This window comes from Gadus morhua, chromosome 8 (genome assembly GCF_902167405.1).
Source record: "Gadus morhua chromosome 8, gadMor3.0, whole genome shotgun sequence".
In the NCBI taxonomy this organism is placed as follows: Eukaryota; Metazoa; Chordata; class Actinopteri; order Gadiformes; family Gadidae; genus Gadus; species Gadus morhua.
In genome coordinates, this window is record NC_044055.1 from 11,291,965 (window position 1) to 11,311,735 (window position 19,771).

Below are 19,771 nucleotides of genomic sequence, written 5' to 3' on the forward strand. Positions count from 1 at the left end.
TTTGATTTCACAACCAATAAAATTTATTCAATTATATATTACAAATATGTACATGTCTTGTAACAAGTAAATATTAAAATAGACATTTTTAGAACTATCGTTCAAAAAGGCATTATGTTGAAAAAATAGGATTTGTTGTGATCTCACATTGAAACTGTAAAAGTATGTTTCTATTCCGCTTAAGCCACAACAAACTTTCTTTTCGTTCTTTTTTTTTTAATGTGCGCAAGACACAAGGGACAACACACAAGGAACCGAGGCTGCAGTGACATAAAACACAACAGCACAAAAGGAAAGCTGCAACACTTCAGTATAACCTCACTATTTAGTCTACAGTACAGCTCTTCAGGAAGAGATTTAACAACGTAACGCATGCACAGCACTGTAATAAGCAGAGGTCAACAAAATAAAAGAATCCAAGGGTCTTGGTGGTCCAGAGCGCCAGGGATAAAGGAAGCGGAGGCGGAGGGAAAACAGAAAACCCGACAACACATGCGTAATGGGTTCAGACAACAGCAACAAGGACACTCCATAGAAAAAGCCAACTTTGGTCCATTGAAACATGAGACAGAACAAAGTTTTACAATCAAAATATCCATTACCTTTTTTGTTTTTTGCGTGTTCTTTTTTTTAACACGTTTAAAACGATAATTACATGGCTATTTACAAATGCACAATCTGTATGTATAAAATAAGTTAAAAAACAATAAGAGCACACAGTCTGTACACAAATGTAAGAACACAGTTTGTGAAATGAGGCGAAGCCGAACCAAAAGAAGATTGGAAATCTTTTAGTCGCGCGAGAGCCAGCATGGCGGAGAGCGGTAGCAGGCGGGGACATCGGTGTACTGCCCGCTTCTGTGTCGAGAAAAGCAGACACCTATCATAATATAGCATGACCCGGCCCAGCCCAGGCCAGCCTAGCATAGCACGGCCAAGCATAGCATAGCTCAACCTAGCATAGCAAAGCATGGCACAATCCAGCATAGCTCAGCCGGCTCGGCCTAGCGTAGCGAAGCTAGCGTCATGGGCCAGCCTTTGGACCGTAGTGGGCTACACTTAGAGGCATGGACTTCCATCAAAGGCCTGGTCGGTGGGGGGCTTCTCAGGTTAGTCAGTCCTGCATCCTGTACAAATAGCGCCTCACCCCCCCCCCCCCCTACTCTATCAGAGCATGCTTGTTATTATCTCCTCCTTTTTTATTTTTTTCAATGGATGCAAACCGTTTCTTAAGTGCTCTCTGGCGTTCATACCCGTGGCCGTTAAGTGCTCGGCCAGGCTGCTCTTCTGCCCCCCACCCCCGCTAGACCCATCACATCCGTCCTCACCCACCGGATCCCATCCGTCCCCAGTCTGATCTGTCCTCCCCCATGGATCCCATCCGTCCTCACCCATGTGATCCCAGCCTCCCCCACGGGGTCCGCGTTCTCCCCACGTGACCCGTCCTCTGGACACGTCAGCGTTGAGCTTCCTGTGACGGGTGGGTGGATGGGGGGGGGGAAGGTGGGGGAACAGGAGACGGAAAACAACACTGCGTCTGCCGTTAGAGAGGGAGAGAGAGAGAGCCCCCCCTCCCCCCTCCGCTCCACACTCTCATATGGGCGTGAGGTCGAAGTCGTCGTTGACCTCCACCAGGGGGATGTAGAACTCGGGGATCTCGAAGATGCTGGTGGACTTGTAGGTGGCGAGGTCCAGCTCCTGCAGCTTCAGCTGCCACTCCAGCCGCTGCACCGCGTTCAGCGCCGCCGCCTCGTGCTGCTGCCGCATCAGCAGGCACGTCTGGGGGGGGGGGGGGGGTACAACATGGGGGACGTTAGGCAGGGCGTCTGCTAGGACCACGACATGGGGGATATGCGTATGGTCGCCTGCTAGGAGAAGCAGCAGCCATGCCCGGTTTGACTAACATGCAGTTCCCCAGCTGGCCTAGAGGTGGCGTTGATCGTTTTTGAAACACAAAGCCAGTACTGCTTTTCTTCACTTGATTGGGATCTCAGTTGTTGAAGTCCATGTAATTAGGGGGCCAAGCCAACGGGTTGGAACCCTATTATTTTTATTTTAGAGGTCCCGTTAGATAGCTGTACTTCATATTTATTTTATATTAAAAGGACCACTGTATTTTATCGTGCCCTGAATGTGCTAATTATGGATAGTTTACGGTGCTGCTTGAACGTTTTAACTGTACACCCTCAAAATGTTCCTTTGTGACCCAACTGCTGACGCAAACGACTCCACTTCCTTATCTTTTATGCTTTATGCGTTTATAGTAGTGCTGTCAGTTAAACGCGTTTTTAAAGGCGTTAATTTTTTTATCGCATGATTAACGCAATTCTTTTATTTTTTTTGAATTGGCTCAAAACAAAGAAGCAGTAGCCTGACTGCTATGTTCAAGGCAGTATCTTTGTATGCTCGTTTAATTGCATTATAGGCTTTTTTTTGTATCGTCCTGTTTTGATCAGTATATACCAATGTTATCAATAAAAAAACATTTGCACAAGGCAAGCCGATGCACTTCTCCATGTTGATAAGAATATTAAAATGAGAAAAAAATAATGGGACAAAGAAATCAAGGGATATTTAGCATAGAAAAAAGAATTGCGATTAATCGCGATTGCTCACGATTAATCGCGACTTAGATATGACATTAATGCGATTAACAGCGATTAAATATTTTAATCGCTTGACAGCACTAGTTTATAGTCTCTGCAAACGTCAATATACAATGGAGGGAGTGTGTGGGTCCCATCATCACAATTATAGGGTGAAAAGTCCACATGGGAAAGAAAAAATGAACAGAGCCGGAGCCCGAGGTGACAGCACAGTGACCACCTCACCTTCAGTTTGTCAAACTTATCGTCCACGTCTTGCAGCCAGGACATGAACTGACGGGCGTTGAATCGATCTCTCACCGAGGTTTTGCCGTCGTCAGTCTAAAACAGACATCAGAGAAGACATGAAAAACAGTTTATATGAGCCGATGTTATATAAACAAGTACCAAAAAACTTGATTAGAAATAACGAGTTTGATCCAACATCAAAAGCTGTGATGGTGTGTCAAGACGTAGTGATGAAGATTTGTATTTATACAGGGCTTTTGAAGGAGGTGGTGTTTCTAATGGTTAACATGCTGCTCTCTTTACAGCAGTACATCATCTGGGTTGGTGGGGTAGTGTGAATCAAGGGCTGGGTCTTCTGACGCATGCATTGTGCTTGATAATAATCTGCCCCGTTCCATTAAAAAAAAACTCAGGAAATCCTTCATCTACAGCTCCTGAAGGGCTGATTATGGTCCCATGTTCACGCAACGCAAGGGGGTCACGGACCCCTTGCGGACCCTCCTTGCGTCCATCGCAAGGGCCTGACGTCCTTGCAGACCTTCCTTGCGTCCACCGCAAAGGCCTGACGTGCGCCTCCCAAAAATTATAACCTTCCGTCGAGGCGAAACAGCAGCAAGGGCTGTGATTGGTCCGCTCACTAAAACCCGACGCAGAACCATAAACGTTCCCGACCGCGTCAAAGTGTCTGCGTGGTCATTGCGCTGCGTGAACCATTATCAGCCCTTAAGGTTGATTATGACGTGCTGCTACTTGCCTGGACGTCTTGAGGCATATTGTACACTTCTGCATCCAGTAGGACGGTACAGGCACTGAACGGGAGCGTCTGGTTGGCTAGTGTTCTTGCGGCCCGGTAATGGACCCTTAAAACTTCCTGTTCATTGGAAACGATGAGTTTTTCCTGTGGGACAGCATAGAAGAGGCAGAAGTTCGGTCAATATCTATACAAGGGTAAAGGGTTCAATACTTGGGTTGAATCATTTTCCGATGAACATTCCAGTACACACATTTTGGAAAAAAAATGAACACCCTTAAAAGAAGAGGAGTCAAGCTCCCCAGTGCGGTGAAACTGGAACCCACTGGAAGATTACCACGTAAGCAGCAGACTGCCTGCAAAAATACGCCCAGGAGTGAAACCTTACCCTCTCGATGCTGTGCTGCAGGCGGAGCTTCATCCGCATCACCTCCTGTTGTTTAAACATCTCCTTCAGCGGCTCAGGTAACGACGGCGGGGGAGTAATCTGCAGAAGACGGAAAGAAACGCAGACCATTACCGCCACGGTCTTTATTCAAGCGAACGTGCGTTTTAGATCTCCTTCAGCAGGTCTTCTGAACCCCGTGATTCTCGCGGTAACCCCGTGGTGGCTCTCTCACCATGGGGATGCACAGCTTGCTGAGGCGGGTTCCCGTCCAGCAGGTAGGAGCCGTTGAAGGTGACGTACTCGTCGTAGTACTGCGGCGGCTGCGGCGTGACGCTGCACAGCACCTTGCGCTTCTCCTCGATCTTGCGGCGGATGTGCAGGTACTCGTAGTAGGGGTTGGCCCGCTCCGTCTGGTAGGGCTCGATCTCCTCCAGCTTCACCGAGTCCACAATGGCCGCCAGCGACTGGTGCTGCAGCTGCTGCTGCTGCTGACCGGTCTCCCTCCCCGGGGGCGGGGCGGAGCCCCGCTCTGCGAGGGCAACGCCCTGGGCATCTTCCTCTTGCGGGGGTGGGCCCACGGGGGCGGCGTCCGGGTCGTCGTGGTCCCGGCAGCGCGCCTTGGCCTTGGCGCCGGAGCTGTCCGAGTCCCCCGACTGCGGGGAGGAACCACCCCGAGGTGCTGCCGCTGTGGTCCGCCGGGGGGGGGGGCCGGAAGGTGCTCGGCTCTCCTGCGGCGGACGACGAGGACGACGAGGTGGAGGTAGAGGAGGACTCCTGCGTCTCCTCGGAGGGGGGGGGCCTCCGTCGGCTCTGGGCCCCGGCTCCGTGCTCGCATCCGTGCTCGGCTCGGTGGCCGTGTCCGGGGCAGGGCCTTCGTCGGCGGAGGGGCCCTCCACGTACGCATGCCTGGCCTCCGCGCCGCCGTTGTTGTTGACGGTCGTCGTCTGTGGTGGTGGTCTCGGTGGTCTGGGGGGCGACGTTGCGTCTCCTCGGCCTTGTGTTCAGGGGTCCTGCAGTAGAACCCGGGGGACGAGGGCCCGGCCGCGCTGTGCTCCGCCTTCTCCGGCGGCGCCGCGTCCAACGGCCCTGCCGTCGGTGGACAGTTTGGACTTCTTGTAGAGCTGCTCACATACGTCGGACTCCTCCGGAGCCCACCTGGCCTCGGGGTTGGCTCTGCCGGGGGCCGCCGCCGGCTCTTCCGCCTCGAAGGTAGGAATGTGTGTGAAGGCCGAGGAGGGCACGGGGGGGCTGGCCGACCGCTCCCGTTCACAGCCGTCCCACACGCTCCCCTCGCCGTCCCATCCGGCTCTTTCAGCGGCGGTGGTGGTCGTGTCCATGGCGGTTTCAGACGGTTTCTCTTCGCGGTCGACGTCCATGGCCTCCAGGGGCTCGGATCGGGGCTGTGAGCTCTCCGTGGCGGTGAAGAGGTCCCTCTGTGGGCAGGGCCAGGGGGTCGGCTCCTGGGCGTCAGTCAGGCCCGACGTGTCCGCAGAGAGTGCGGAGGAGGAGGACGGCTCCGTCGGCTCGAGCGTCGCGCCGCTGTCCCCGGCGCTCTCCTCCTCGGTATGCGCGTTCAGCAGGGGCCAGTACAGCTCTCTTGGGGCCGGCTCATCGGAGGAAGACGGGAGCCTCTGCTCCGGGGCCCTCGGTGGGGTCCCGCAAGCCGAGGAGACGTTGGACTCCGAGTTGAGTGGCTCCTTGTCCGGGGCGTCTCTGTACGAGGCATCCCGGTAGGAGGCCGGCGACACCGGGAAGTACTCGGGCCGGGACTCCTCCCGCTGCGTGTAGGCGTCGCCCTCCGCCTTATCCCCGGTGTGCTGCGGTGGGGCGTGGTCTTCGATGGAGCCCTCCTCCGGGTCTGCCGGGGGCTCCGGCGCTCCGGGCTCGGCCGCTCCGGGCTGAACGGGCAGAGGGAGGTTCTCCGGCGCGTCGGCGCCGTCTTTCCCGTCCTCCGCCGCCGCGCCGGCGTCCTCATCGAGGATGGCCCTCAGGTAAGGGGTCTCGTGTCTGTTGGACAACGGCGACCAGCTGCTGTGGGGCACCTCCGGGAGACCGCCGCAGTCTTTGTCGTGGGCCGAGGGCGACTGGGCGGCCCGCAGCGACGCCAGGGACGACTGCAGCAGCGGGGGCTGGGAGTCCGACGCCTCGGGGTTGACGGTCCGAGTCGTACTCGGCGGGGCCGGGGCGTCAGCACGGCCGCCTGGCAGGAATCCTCCGAGCTCGCAACGGAGACCATGGAGAACGGACCGGGACATGACGCCGGAGCGCTCGCCGTCGGGCCGCGGCGACCGGCTCAGCGCGCCGTCCATGCTCGCCATGACCTTCGCGCTGAGGGAGCACAGGCTCTTCCCGTCGAGGGACAGCGTCCGTGAGCCGGTGCCGTCCTTGGGGGCCCGGTCCCGGCTCTGGCTGTCCCCGGCCTCGGAGCTCTTGGAGCGCAGCAGCTCCTTGCTCAGGCAGGTGTCCGCCGTCTTGACCGCCTTGTCCTTGCTCTTGGGCTTGGAGGGGGTCCAACCGAGGGCCGCTGCTTCAGCCTCTCGCGCTCCTTCTGCTTGATTTTCTCCAGGTGCTTGCGGTGCCACTGCTCGATCTCCTGGTCCTTGAGGCTGAGCATGCGCTCGAAGCTGGTCTGCATCAGGTCGTCGTTCACCAGCCTCTTCTCCTTGGGCCGGGCGTCGCGGGACGCCGGCGAGGCTTGGACTTGTCCCGCTCGGCGTCGACGGCGGGGGCGGCGTCGCTTGGCTTGGACTTGACCCGCTCGGCGTCTGCCTCGCCGGGCTTGGCCCGGCTGAGCTTGGTGGACTGGGAGCGCTCGGCGGTGCCGGTCCTTGTCCCGGTGTCTGATCAGGGTCCCGCTCGCGGACGGGTCCCTCTCCTTCTCCGGCGTCCTGGCCACCTCCTCCTTGGGTTTGAGGGAGGCGGACTTGGAGCTCTCGGAGCTGTAGCTCCTCTTCTCCTCGAGGAGGGACTTGAGGTTGGAGCCCGGGCCGGGAGCGCCGTCCTTCATCTTGTCTTTCTTCTTCCTGTCGCCGTCCTTCTCCTTGGAGCGCTCGGGTTTACTGTTCTCCGAGGGCTTTTCCGTCGGTTTGCTCTTCTTCTCCGTGCCGGGCCGGTCCTTCTCCCGGTGCTCCCCGCCATTGTAGTCCTTCTCCGGCCTTTCCCGCTCGCTGCGCTTCTCCGAGTTCCTCTCCTTGTTTTTCCTGCTCTCTTCTTGGTGCTTCTTGGTGGCGGACGTCGACGCCGACCTCAGCTTCTCGTTTTCCCTCTCCTTGTGGCTTTTATCCCCGGGGCAGTGGGAGGAAGAGCTGGCGCCGCTCTTCTCCTTTTCCTTCCAGCGCTCCGTCGAGGCCTGCGGCTCGGGCCGGTCCGCCGGCTCCGCCTTGACCCTTCTTCTCCGGGTGCCTTTTCCTCCGTCCCGCTCCGCCTCGCGCTCCTTGGCCGGCGGCCTCTTGTCGCCCCCGGTCCCTGGCGGCTTTCTCGGGCGGGCTGCTCCTGCGGCGGCTCCAGCTCCGCCGGAGTGAGGCTCACAGCGCGTTCCTCCTCTCCTCCCTCCTTGGCGGCGACGGCGGAGCTCTGCTGAGGAGGCTCGGCCGGGAAGCGTCCCGAGCCGTGGGCCGTCGGCCCGCTCCTCACTCAGCTCGCTCCACTTCCCCTCCTTCCCCTTGTCCTCCTTGCGCTCCTTCTTCACTGACTTCTCCTTCTCGTCCCGGGAGCGCTTCTCCTGGCGGCCGGCGTGCTTGTCCTTCGCCGGGCGTTCCTCCTTCGCGGGGGAGCCGTCTCGGGCTTTCTGCAGCGGGCAGCCGTCGCTGCCCTCCCCATCACGCTTCCCTGGAGCCGGCGGCGGCGGCGGCGGCTCTTCTGCCTCGTCGCTCTTGAAAAAAGTTCTCTTTCCAGAACTCGCGGTCGGAACTCCAGATTCCTGTGGCCGTCCTTCCGGGCCTCCTTCTGCCGGTGGCGGCTCCGGTCCACCTCGTAGTCCCGCCGGTGCTTCTCCTTCTCCTTGTGTTTCAGCTTGTGCTTCTTCACCACCTTGCCGTCGGCGTCCGTCTTCCTCGCCGCCGCCACGCCGCCGCGTCGGGGCCCCTCAGCGACGTTTACCCCAGGCTGCCGTCCTTGGAGGGGCTGCGGCTGCCTTCGTCGCCGTCCACCGCCACCGCCGCCGCCGGGGGGGCTCCCGCTGCTGGTGCTTGCCTCTTCATCCTTGTGCTTGCAGCCCTTGGTGCTTGAGCCCTCCGTCGTGCAGTAGTCCACGGCGTCCGTGTAGTGGATGTACTTGACCGCGTCGGCGGGGCCGTCGGCCGCCGGCGCGCTGGGTCTTAGCGTTCTCCTGCTTCAGCGGCGTGGGCGCCTTGTCCGACAGCAGGCCGTGGTTGAGCTTGGGCGCCTTGACCGAGGACAGGTGGAATGAGGTGCACCGACAAGTCGTCCTTGGGGCTGAAGGACATCTTGAAGGAGTCCTCGTCGCCGCGCCCCTTCTCGGCGCTCTCCGTCCGCCGCCAGCTGCCGCAGAGAACACCGGCCCCTTGCCGTTCTCCCTTGCGCCGCCGCCGTCCTCCTGGTTCTCCTTGTTCTTGCTCTGTCCTTTGCTCTTCCTCTTCACCTTGCCCTTCTGCTCGCCGTCCTTCTTGACGCGCGCCGGCTCCGCCTTTAAGGCGTCGGCGGTGCTCTGGGAGCATGAGGGGGACCCCCTCCTCTCCAGGGGGGCAGCGGCGAGGCCGTCCAGCTCGTCCGCTGGAGGAGTCAGTGCTGCAGTGCAGGACTCGCAGCCGTCGCCTTCGGCTTCTTTGACTTTGAGGAGGAGGAGGGAGGAGGGAGGGCGGGGGATCCGTCTTGGCGCTGGGCTTGGCCGTCACGTGGTTCCGCTCCTCCTTCTCCCGCTGACGCAGATCTCTCCTGTAGTGGTGTCGGTCGTTCAGCGCCGGCTCCTCTTCCTCCTCCTCCTCCTCCTCCTCCTCCTCGTCTTCCTCCTCCTCCTCCTCCTCTTCGTCCTTGAACTCGTACTCGTCCAGGCCGGAGACGGAGGGCGAGGCCTTCAGGGCGGACGGCTTGCCCTCGGAGTCCTTCTCTCCGTCCGACTCCTCCATGTGGTCGTCGTCCACGCTGGACGGGTTGACGGACGGCGGGTCCTCAGAGTCTGGGGGATCAGAGGACAGGAGAACGGCATTAGCACGTCTCCAAGGAGCAGCTTCCACTGCTGATCAACGCTCAATCGTGTTGCCAGTTTCAGTTAGCATATCCATGATCAGGTTGCATATACTAATGTAAACTTGTTTTGACATTTGTGGAACACTCATCTGATATGATTCACCGATATATACAACCAACCATCTGCAGAAGCTGAACACACTACAACTGTACCAGCAAAGACATATACCAGTGATATACAGCAATTAATCTATTGCCTAGCCACGAAAATAACCTTTTTTCATCCTATCCATCGACGTGTAAAGAAAAAGATATATCCAGAATTAATAATAATTTGATATATTGTTACACCGCTGCCATTATTGAGCTTTGTTGTAAGATCCCAGGTTCTCCCGATAAACCCACAGTCCATTAGGGCCAGCAGTGGAGAGGGGCTGTACCTGAGGAGCTGTCCTCCGGGTCGGACAGGGGCAGCTCTCCCTTCAGCAGCTGCTCCAGCTCCTGGGAGTCCGCCACGTCCACGGGCCGCTCCCCACGCTTGTTGGCCTGGAAAGCATTACCGCCGTGGCGTAGGAGTAGCTTCACAATCTGAGGCAGGACACACACACACACACACACACACACACACACTATTAGGAGAAATGTCGTGGCTTTTACGGTCCAGTGACAGGGAGGAGAAACACTGCTGTTGGGATATCAGGAACCAGATTACCTCTCCAACAAGGAGGACTTTATTAAACCAATCTTTTCGAAATCTTCTACAGCCCCACAATCCTTACTCGCGTCATGTTTAATTCCCAGTCCAAATGACTCATGTCTGACTCTGGGTCACTATCTGCTCTTCAACACCCTTCACAAACAGACACACACACACTTGTCATAACACATTTCCTTCCCAAAACATCTGTGTACTTCAAACTGCTCCAGCTCCTACGCTGATTTGAGCCCATTTTTTAGCCAATATTTGGAGCCGATGCTGCTTTTGCTCCCTCGATTGACATCATAAAAATTACACAATGATGATAACAAATGACACAAGTCTCAATAAAAAAAAAAAAAAAAAAAAAGGAACATTTGTTGAACTGTCTAAATGATGCAGGGAAAAAATATTCAAAAAAAAGAAACAAGAAAAAGGAAAAAAATATATATCGACGGATGCCGATATACGTACGATAACTCAAATATCGGCCGATCACTACTTGACGATAAATCAAAGGGCGGGTCCTTACATCTTTGTGTCCGCTGCTGGAGGCGTCGTGGAGGGGCGTGTCATCGTCTAGCCCCTGGGTGTTGACCTCGGCTCCGGCGGAGATCAGAACCTTGGCCACGTCGTAGTAACCCAGGTTACAGGCCTCGTGAAGCGGCGTCCAGCCTGGGGACGCCATGAGCACGGGTTAATATTTGCTTTTTTCTCCTAATGAGTAATCCACTTATGAATACATTTTGAGGGGAAATATGCCTTGTTTCAAGTACTACAGAACAAATGGCTTTCGATTGAATGACAAACATTCACATGTAGCAGATCCTTTTATCCAAAGCGACTTACAATCACCACAATAGCCAGAAGAAAGAGAAACAACAATATACATCGCTGTTGTTACCGTCGGTATGTTCATAGCAATAAGTGCCCCGGCCAAACAATAGCATAACGGTGACGCTACGTCCGACGCAACGACAGCGGGTACTAACCCCACTCCTGCACGGAGAACTACAAACCACCCCAATGTCAAAATAAAAGCGTACCGGCAAAGTCCTTGACGTTGACGTCGGCGCCGAGGCTGATGAGCTCCTTGACCAGCTTGGAGTCTCCGCGGATGGCGGCGAGGTGCAGCGTGGTCTCCCCGCGCTCGTTCCTCTTGTTGACCTTGTCCTTCTGCTTGGACGCGCTGCTGCTGGCCACCCTCTTGGGCACGGGGGTGACCTGCGACGGGTGGCTGGGGGTGGAGTCTGGAGGGGCAGGGAGGGCATGAGTCAGCGGCGCTAGAGTGGAGCAACAGGGCAAAGACTTGTTTTACCCTAACGCAGTTTGGCGCGTCTGCTGACGCTAGGGCTGCTCGATTATGAAAAAAATAAAATCATGATTATTTAGTTATTTTTCAAACTCAAAATTGTATTTTGAGTTTGAAAATATGATTTATTTACTCTCTTTGAAAGTTCGCCTAAAAAAAAAATACCAAAATGGTCAAAAAGGACATTTTCAAATCTAAAATAATGTACAGATATATCTAAAACATTCAATAAAAAATAGAAAACTCGATTATATTAGTTTTGTGATGGTTTGATACTAAAAATGTTATTTGTGTTGGTAGAAATTGTTTTCTGTTCATTGTCATCAAGTCATTAATCATGAAAGATATTTCATTATGGGAACACACTGTTGTATTCGAACGTGCCTCAGTGTTCTTCATGCAAGACCTGGGATAACAAAGTTTACCCTAGCCCAAGTTGTGGCGCATTTACTTTGGTTTAAAACTACAGTGCTGCAACTCTCGAGTCCTCTCAACAAAATCAGCATCACAAAAAAATGTATCCCATGATGCATTCTGTTGTACACAGCCATCAGCTAATATTAGGACCAAAACAAAAAGTGCCCGTCCTCAGATCAACCTTGACCTATCATGGGCCTTATTCCCCCGACTGACGTCTCAATCACGGTGACTCAACAGAAAGGTAAATTTAGCCACAGCCATCTTGAGAGGTTGCGGTAAAAGTGGCGGGGTGGGGCGGTGACCAGGCAGCGGTCCAGACCTGGGCTGTTGGCAGTCATCTGCATGAGGAGAGCCATCTGCTTGCGTTCGGAGAGAGGGTAGCCGAACAACAGGGTGGACGACTGGGACTTCTTGCCCCCGGACTCCTTCTTAACCTTCTTCTTGTCGGGGCCTCCATCTTTATCTGCGGACACAGACGGAGACATGGGGGGTTAGAGGGTGTTGGGGAGGTGTTGTAAAGAAGGGGGGGGGGGAAAGGGGGAGCAGGGGGTAGGGGTTAAACACAGCGAAACCATCTATTGAGCCTCTCCTTGTATCTGCGTTAGAGAGACAGATGACAAGCATGAGGTAGGAGAGGAAGTAACCGGAACAAAAAAAGGGAAATAAAGGAGAAATGGAAACGAATGCAGCTCGGTGCATTGCGAGGTACTAGGACCGTGGAAAGATCCCCCCCACCCACCCCCACCTCTCTGCGTCAGTCTGTGTTCACCAACTACACATGCATGTGCGCCTACAGGGGCGCATGCAGGACAACATAAAACAAAAAGGAAGAAATCACACACGCGTGCAAGTGTGTGCAAGTGTGTGCATGTTGCAGGGAGAACGGGTCGGGTGTGGAGGAAGAGGAGCTGGTACTTAAAAAAAAAAAGGTGGTGTTCAGGAAGGTGGGGTCAAGTCTCAGGCTCCAACCGGGCGAGGGGGGGGGGGGTTACCTGCGTATATCCTGCAGGGAGGCACTAATCTCTCTGCCCAGGCCTCACTCGTCTGCCCTGGGTCTGAGTCATCTACAGTGCACACACATGAGGGGTGGAGGGAGATGTGGGAAAGCAGTGCGTTAACGCAAGCCCTCTCTCCCTTCTTCCAGTGGTCACCAACGCACACACGCACACTGTGACAAACGCACAGTGACAAACGCGCACACAGTGACATACGCGCACACACACAGTGACATACACACACACACACAGTGACATACGCACACACACACAGTGACATACGCACACACACAGTGACATACGCACACACACAGTGACATACGCGCACACACAGTGACAAACGCACAGTGACAAGCACACACCACACACATTCTGATGGTGTCATGGCAACGGCAGCATTCAGGGTATGAGAGAACTGGGGTGATGGTTGCAGCAGTGCGTCTGTTCTTCCTGGAGCTGTTCAGAGATACAAATCACCCCCTAGCGGAGACGGACAACACCCTAAGCAGCTTTCCCCCCCCCCCCCCCCCCCCCCGCCAGTTCACGGCTCCAATACAAGGCTCTCGTTATTTCACTTGTAGATGCCCGTTTCAAATCCATAGGATTCGGCTCATAATGACGGATCTGGTCAGTACAGGTTTTGGGCTTCAGTGCATCAGGCAGGATGAACCACAGAACGATGTGACAATATGAATGATACAGTAATCCCCATTGCTCAGCAAAGAGGAGGTTCTGGCAAAAATACGAGAGCAGCCAACTGGTTTGCATGCTTTAGCGATGCACAGTGGTGAAGAAAACCACACCAACACATTTAAATGTCCAACAGAGCCGAAGACATAACGTGTGGTTGGATTGGACAAAATAATGGAAATTACTATTTGATAACCTCAGCTCTGCTTGAAAGAATAACAGCACATCATTTACCGGGATAGAGCCACTGTATGACAGTGTAGTCAACGGCAATGAACAGAGTTAGTCTTGTTTGTTCTCAAGACAAGACACCGCTAAAAAAGCACATAATGGAGGCCGTATCTGAACAAACTATATTCTATTTCACAGCCATTTGTAAACAGGAAAACTAAGCAACAGACGTGGATCGCCTGACCAATAGAACGGGCCGGTTTGGTCAAGAACATTCCGGTTCATACGTCAGTGCTTATCCCAATGGGGTCATTTTCTAGAAGAAGAAGAAAGACGCTCCACTTCAGACATTTTCCACCAGACCTGCGGAATAGGTCTACAATGGGCCACAGGGGGGTAGTATAGAGACATGGCCGGGGGCCAGGAAATTTCAGACTAGGTGTGGAGAGGAGCATAGGGTATTTATCAGCATGTATCAACAGCAGCGCCAGTCGTACCTGTGTCCGAGTCACGCTCGTCCGTGCGGGCCGGGCTGGCGGTGAAGGACAGCTTGCGCTTCATGGAAGACTTGGCCTTGGCCTCCTTTCCCAGGAGTTCACTCCGGTCCAGCTTTGGCGTTTTGGTGAACGGGGACAGCTTGTCCTTGCTCTGCCAAAACAAGGGTAGGATGCAGAATGATAAAAATGGCAGTCCATTCAGAGAAGCAGTGTGCAAGCGTTTTGTAAGCACAAAAGAAGAAAGGCGGCCACACGGAAAGATGCTCTTGAAGATGGGCCCCATTTGGCCTGTAGAGGACAGCCTGACTGACTGACAGCAGCAGGCTTGGGTTCCACACTGGGGTACCATTGTCGAGGTATGGGCTGAAGCGTGCTAAAACATGACAAACAAGATGGAGCGGCACGTGGTCGGGAAACACAGGGATTTGACTGATCGGTGAACACTTTGGAGACAATGTATCTACCATTATCCAGTGACTCAGAAGTAAAAGGAAATGGACTTAATTGACTAATAAAAGTAACCTGCTTCGTCAGTTGCTCAATGACAATACAAAAAGCCAATACAAGAAGCCCATCACCAAGATGCGTTTTTGTTCTTTTATCCAAAAAGAAGAAAAAAAGGCTGCTCAGACTGCATTTAGAGAATATAAAATGTCAGTGGAAATTGCATAAATGACTACCGTAATTTTCGGACTATAAGCCGCGCCTTTTTCCCCATTTTTCGAGTCTGCGGCTTATATAACGGTGCGGCTAATCTATGGATTTTACAGGTTACAGACGAGTCCATCGACTAACTATCGGTGCGGCCACACCTAACGCGTTACTCGCGTTGGATAACGCGAGTAACGCGCCTAACCTGACGCTTGATCATTGTGTGGTGGTTCAACGCTTCCAACGCATCAACGCAGCTAGATGAGTCCATGTCCATGCAAGTGAACGGAGCGTTCCCTCTTCGTCATAACTATCAAACCAAACATCCTTCACATTCACCAAGCGAACATTATGAAAGTAAAATGCACATTTCTCGCTAAAAAATTTCCATAAACGCATTTAATGGCGTAACTATGTTACTATTTCCACCCAGAATAAAGATAGTCGTCGGCCGTGGCTGCGCTGGAGTCCGAGGTAGGAACCCCAAACGCCGCCGTGTTTGGGTGATAGAGCTTAGATCGGGTTCGATTAAATAATCTCTGATATAAATAACAATAATCGGGTTAAATAACTTCACATGGTGTGTTTCCAGCATTCGTAGTGTTGATCAGCAGAGAAATAGTCCGCCAAGACATTGAGGTTGCTTAGCATCCAGACACTGTCCATGCAAGTAAACGGAGCGTACCCTCTTCGTCATAAATATCAAACCAAACATCCTTCACATTCACCGAGCGAACATTATGAAAGTAAAATGCACATTTCTCGCTAAAAATGTTTCCATAAACGCATTTAATAGCGTAACTATGTTACTATTTCCACCCAGAATAAAGAAAGATGACGCGACGCTTCATCTTCATTCAAAATGCCGAGTTTGGACGCCCCTAACGCGAGTAACGCGGTTGGTGTGGCCGTACCGTATGGGCTCTATGCCCGGTCCGCGCCCCGCCACCAGTGGCGGGGGGCGGACCGGAGGAGTGCAGAGGTAGTGGGGACAGAAAATGCAGCTGCAATAGTTTGCTGACCTGCAATAGGTTTCATCTTTTTCTTTGGTGGCATTTTTGCGTTCTCTCTTCTCTGCCTGTTTCTCGAGAAAAACGGGATCTCGTTGGAAGCGCGATGTATGCGCAGGCGCCGTTTGGGCATAACAATATGGCGGCTGCCGTTCAATGTAGTTTTCATCACCACCACTGGATTATGTTTCATTTATTTCATTACAGCACGTCCCCTAAAACATTAGAACATAATCGACACGAATGAGCACAGCATCGAGCAGTGGAAACGTGGGTTTATTTACTATGAAGTTCGTATTTTTTAATTGTTGAAATGAAATCAGCGGTGACGAGCTAGTTGTTTTGGTAGCGGCTAAATTAGCATGTCGCGATACTTTGTACAGGGGATCACGTCTGCGCCGAGTAGATGCGCAGAGGGTTGAAACAGCGCTTGTCCGGTCTGCTCACAAGAAGGTTTCTTTGGCCAGTTACTGTGATTAAACACGAGTTGTTTAATGTTCACAATGTATCGTTTTTCATGGGGAAAATGAGATGCGTCCCCGGGACGCATGGATAGTGAGTTTAGTGCGTCCTTTCAGATTTTAATGCGTCAGGGACGCAGGACGCGTACCTAGCAACATCACTGCACCCGCGGCTTATAGTCCAGTGCGGCTTATCTATGTACACATCATTCAATTTAGCTGCTGCGGCTTATACTCAGGTGCGCCTTATAGTGCGGAAAATACGGTACTAAATGTAGGAGAATAGAACCAAGAATCCCCCCGACCCCTTAACCACATCTAGATTTGGCACTTCTGTTGACCTGCTTGCCATGTCGAGGAGGTCATCTCAGTGCTGCCAGCCGACTTCATGACAAAATCATTTCGACACTCAATTTCTTTATTGTGGCAGATATATATAAATTGCAGATCCGGCGAATGGGAATGGCAACATCACACGCCAGTGGGCTGCACCCTGCCAACGCCGTGTGTGGTTAAATGAATCAAAAGAATGGAAAGTGTGTGTGCGCATGCGTGATGAATTCTTAAGGGATTTTTTGTTTCCTCGGTCCCACTCACACGCTTTGCAGCACATCAATGTAAACACATTTACATAACGCAAAGGCCGGCAGCCGTTTAAAAGCGGACCATCATGCCATGTTACTTCTCTCTTCCGTAACCATATACTGTCCGACCAGCTAGTAGCCGGCCCTGCCAGCAGCGAGGGCGTGTGTGTCGGCGAGGCGTGTGAATGTATGCGTGCTCGGCTGTACCTTCTTTCCCGCCTGCTTGTCCACCATGGCGCCATCTCGGTCGCTGCCAGGTTTGGCCATGGTGCAGCTGCCGACTAGCTGTGAGGGCTACAGCACAGCGGGCTCATCGTGCACCTAGAGACACACACACACACACACACACACCACACACACACACGGCTGCTGAGTCACACTACCGGAGCACAGACTCCTTCCCCTCTCGGCTTTGAAATCAGAAGCCCTTCGGAGCATTACACAGTACTGCACCTGCGGGATGGAAACCAAAAGCTAAGTAGAGCCATCCGTACCCGTCAAGTGCTGTGCTACCACAAGGCTGAACAAGCAAAGTACATCAGTTCCCCTCACATCGTCACAAAGGTACTTTTTTTGTTGATTTTGTGTAATGCAATTATTGAAATCCCCCCCCCCCCCCCCATCTATAGGAGTATGACGACACATCAGAATGGAAGAGAAAATGCCAGAGGGACAGCACCGAGTCAACCATAGAGTAAAGGACTCTCGTTACAAAAAGGAAACTTCCCCCCCTGCCTGCCCACAACCCCCCCTGGAACAGCTTGCCATCGGTGTGACACAGCGCCTCTGTGTAGCGGGCGACGCAGTGAGATTAAGGTAATGGTTAACACAATGCCGTCAATGGTGGGATGGGGGGGTATTGTTGCTGGGCACAATGTAGACCTACGGCATTTGGCAGTTGGGGATCATAGAGTAAAGGGCTGTTCATGTAAACGGCAGTATTCAGAGGCCCTGTGGGTCCTTCAAAGCCACAAGCCTTCTTCTTAGCTAGGACTTGTGTGTACTTCTCAGTCACAGAAACAAACTTTCTACAGAGCTGCGATACATTATAGAATGTCAGTGTGCAGCCAATTAATCATTGACTACACCATGCATCCAATGGAAGATGGGTAAAGGACAACATGGGGACGTCAAGCCATATTGAGGTAAATGCATGCTGAATTTTAAACAATCTATGGCAATAAAAAAAAATTGTTGTCTGTCTTGCTCAAACACACTGTTTGGGAAAAACAGTTTGTCTTTAATACGTCAAAGAACGTCGAAGAATATAACATTTCCTACTCGCTAGCCAGCTTGTATGCTGGCTGTGGAGTAGTGTTCACAGTTAATCTGCCCAGGAAAAGTGACAAGAGAAGCCCTCAATGCTTCAGGGTGAAGGCCACAGTGAGACGCCAGTCAGCAGTAAAGCCAGGGATCAGAGAGAGCGAGTCACCATTTCAATCAAAGTGTAAACGTGGGGCAAATATGTCCGCGGTATTTCCATTAACAATTTAAATAAGTAGCTGGCCTTAATCCTCGGCGAGCATTAGGCAGGCCTATGGGTAGCCTTTGGTGTCCACGTTAACAATGAGCAAAGGTGTAGGTGGTGTATTGAACTGAAAAGAAATATATGCTGATGCGACTCCAAATCAGTGTGGAAAACAGGGAGACTGTAATTACAGAGGTATTTGGGTTTCGGCCACTAGGGCGGTGCCTCTGCACTACAGTTAACCTTGTCCACATCAGGCCATCTTCTCCCAGAATTTGCCGCACAATTGACAATGAGGGGATCGGCTAGTAGCCACACATGCTTATACAAATATACAGTCGGCAATGTAGTGTGCAGATATTCATTACAATGCCCGGTCATTTTTATATTTATATAGACTCCATCATTGCAACATCACAGTACGATTCCCAATTCCAGAAGCAACTTAAAATGTATGGGCTCTGCTATGAAAGGAGTTTAGACGCCTCCACAAACACAGCCACAAGGAAAGGCAAAGGAAAGGCAAAAATCTCCAGCCAAATGATGTGAACTGGCAGTAGCGGGGAGATTTAGGAATGTCGAGCAGCAGGAGATTTGACAGGACGCACGCAAACATCAGGACGGCCAGATTAACAATGGCGTCTCCGTCTGCACATCCACAACAGTGTAAAGTAATTCAATTGGGGAGGGGGTGCGACTCTTCTCTATCTCCAGGTCACAGGAGGGAACTCTTTGCATGGATGTCCTCAATGTCGTTTGAAAGATCCCTTTTAGGAGAGGCTGTGGAGGAGACAATGGTTGACAAACGGCATGACTCAAGTTTGAATTAAAGTTCATGGCCTAACCTCCCCCACGAAGAAGGCATAATGCTATTGAGGATGACCACGAGTCAAGCAAAGTCAATTGCATCCATCTCCCTTTTATTTGTCTCACACAGGCAAGTCTTAAAAAATTAAGGGGATGACTACACAACTAACGTGTTTTCGATACTCGTGTTTTAGTCGGGCGTCCGCACTCAAAACAGAGCCAGCCCCAGTCATTAGCGCTGAACATAGCCACCGAGAAGAGAGCCGTGTACCACATGTGGCCGCCGGCCGGGGCCAGGAACCGGTTATGGTGGTGGCGTGGCTTATGTAAGGGAGTGTGTACACTTTAGTGGATGGAAGCATGAAAGCAGCCACGCACACGTACACAAAATATGCACATAAACAGGCCGTGAGCTTAGCCTGAGAGTGCAGGATGGGACGAGGAGGAAGAGGTGCTAAGAATAGCAGCCAAGCCTGACACACATCCAGAAGACAGTCCAGGAACTGTAGACCGCCACGGCTCAAGGCACAATAGACGCCCTTACATTGAATAGCATTATAAAGTCCCAATCTTTTTATTATCTTATTTATCTTTGGTAGCGCCTTTGTAATAAGTAGTATTTTTCCCCAATGATCCACACATTGTCCCCAGACATCTAGTCGGCAACATTCACAAACCTGTAGATGCAAGGGCTTTCATCGTTTGGTCATAGACTCAATTAAATTTAAATTGAGAGATTACAACTTTAACCATAGGCCTTATTAAATACTGGCTTATGCGTGATGCGTTAACTATTCGTTTGCAGTGAAATCAGATGTAAGCCAAATGATTGCAATACTTTGACCTTAATGGCTCTAAAAAAAAATACTGCAAATTAAAATGGGATAAAT

The 19,771-nt window shown here is 52.5% G+C and overlaps 2 protein-coding genes across 2 annotated transcripts in view; both read right to left on the reverse strand.

Moving 5' to 3' along the window:
• On the reverse strand, positions 1 to 4,974 carry LOC115548632 (ankyrin repeat domain-containing protein 12-like; the record flags this gene model as incomplete). The annotated part of the gene is given in 6 exon segments (XM_030363395.1): positions 1 to 1,779; positions 2,832 to 2,927; positions 3,589 to 3,732; positions 3,974 to 4,072; positions 4,206 to 4,229; positions 4,231 to 4,974. Coding segments are annotated over 6 exon segments (1,293 nt in total), but the record flags the coding sequence as incomplete, so codon positions are not given.
• LOC115548335 (ankyrin repeat domain-containing protein 12-like) overlaps positions 4,930 to 19,771 on the reverse strand; it is a 23,476-nt gene continuing 8,634 nt past the window's right edge. Inside the window, 19 exon segments of the mRNA XM_030362871.1 lie at positions 4,930 to 6,149; positions 6,152 to 6,212; positions 6,214 to 6,479; positions 6,482 to 7,853; positions 7,855 to 7,878; positions 7,880 to 8,068; positions 8,071 to 8,130; positions 8,132 to 8,285; positions 8,287 to 8,378; positions 8,380 to 8,466; positions 8,469 to 8,705; positions 8,707 to 9,107; positions 9,559 to 9,706; positions 10,348 to 10,490; positions 10,862 to 11,065; positions 11,867 to 12,010; positions 12,540 to 12,611; positions 13,901 to 14,051; positions 16,814 to 16,927. Coding sequence (XP_030218731.1) covers positions 4,975 to 6,149; positions 6,152 to 6,212; positions 6,214 to 6,479; positions 6,482 to 7,853; positions 7,855 to 7,878; positions 7,880 to 8,068; positions 8,071 to 8,130; positions 8,132 to 8,285; positions 8,287 to 8,378; positions 8,380 to 8,466; positions 8,469 to 8,705; positions 8,707 to 9,107; positions 9,559 to 9,706; positions 10,348 to 10,490; positions 10,862 to 11,065; positions 11,867 to 12,010; positions 12,540 to 12,611; positions 13,901 to 14,051; positions 16,814 to 16,873 — 5,040 coding nt within the window. The 5' untranslated portion in view covers positions 16,874 to 16,927 and the 3' untranslated portion in view covers positions 4,930 to 4,974.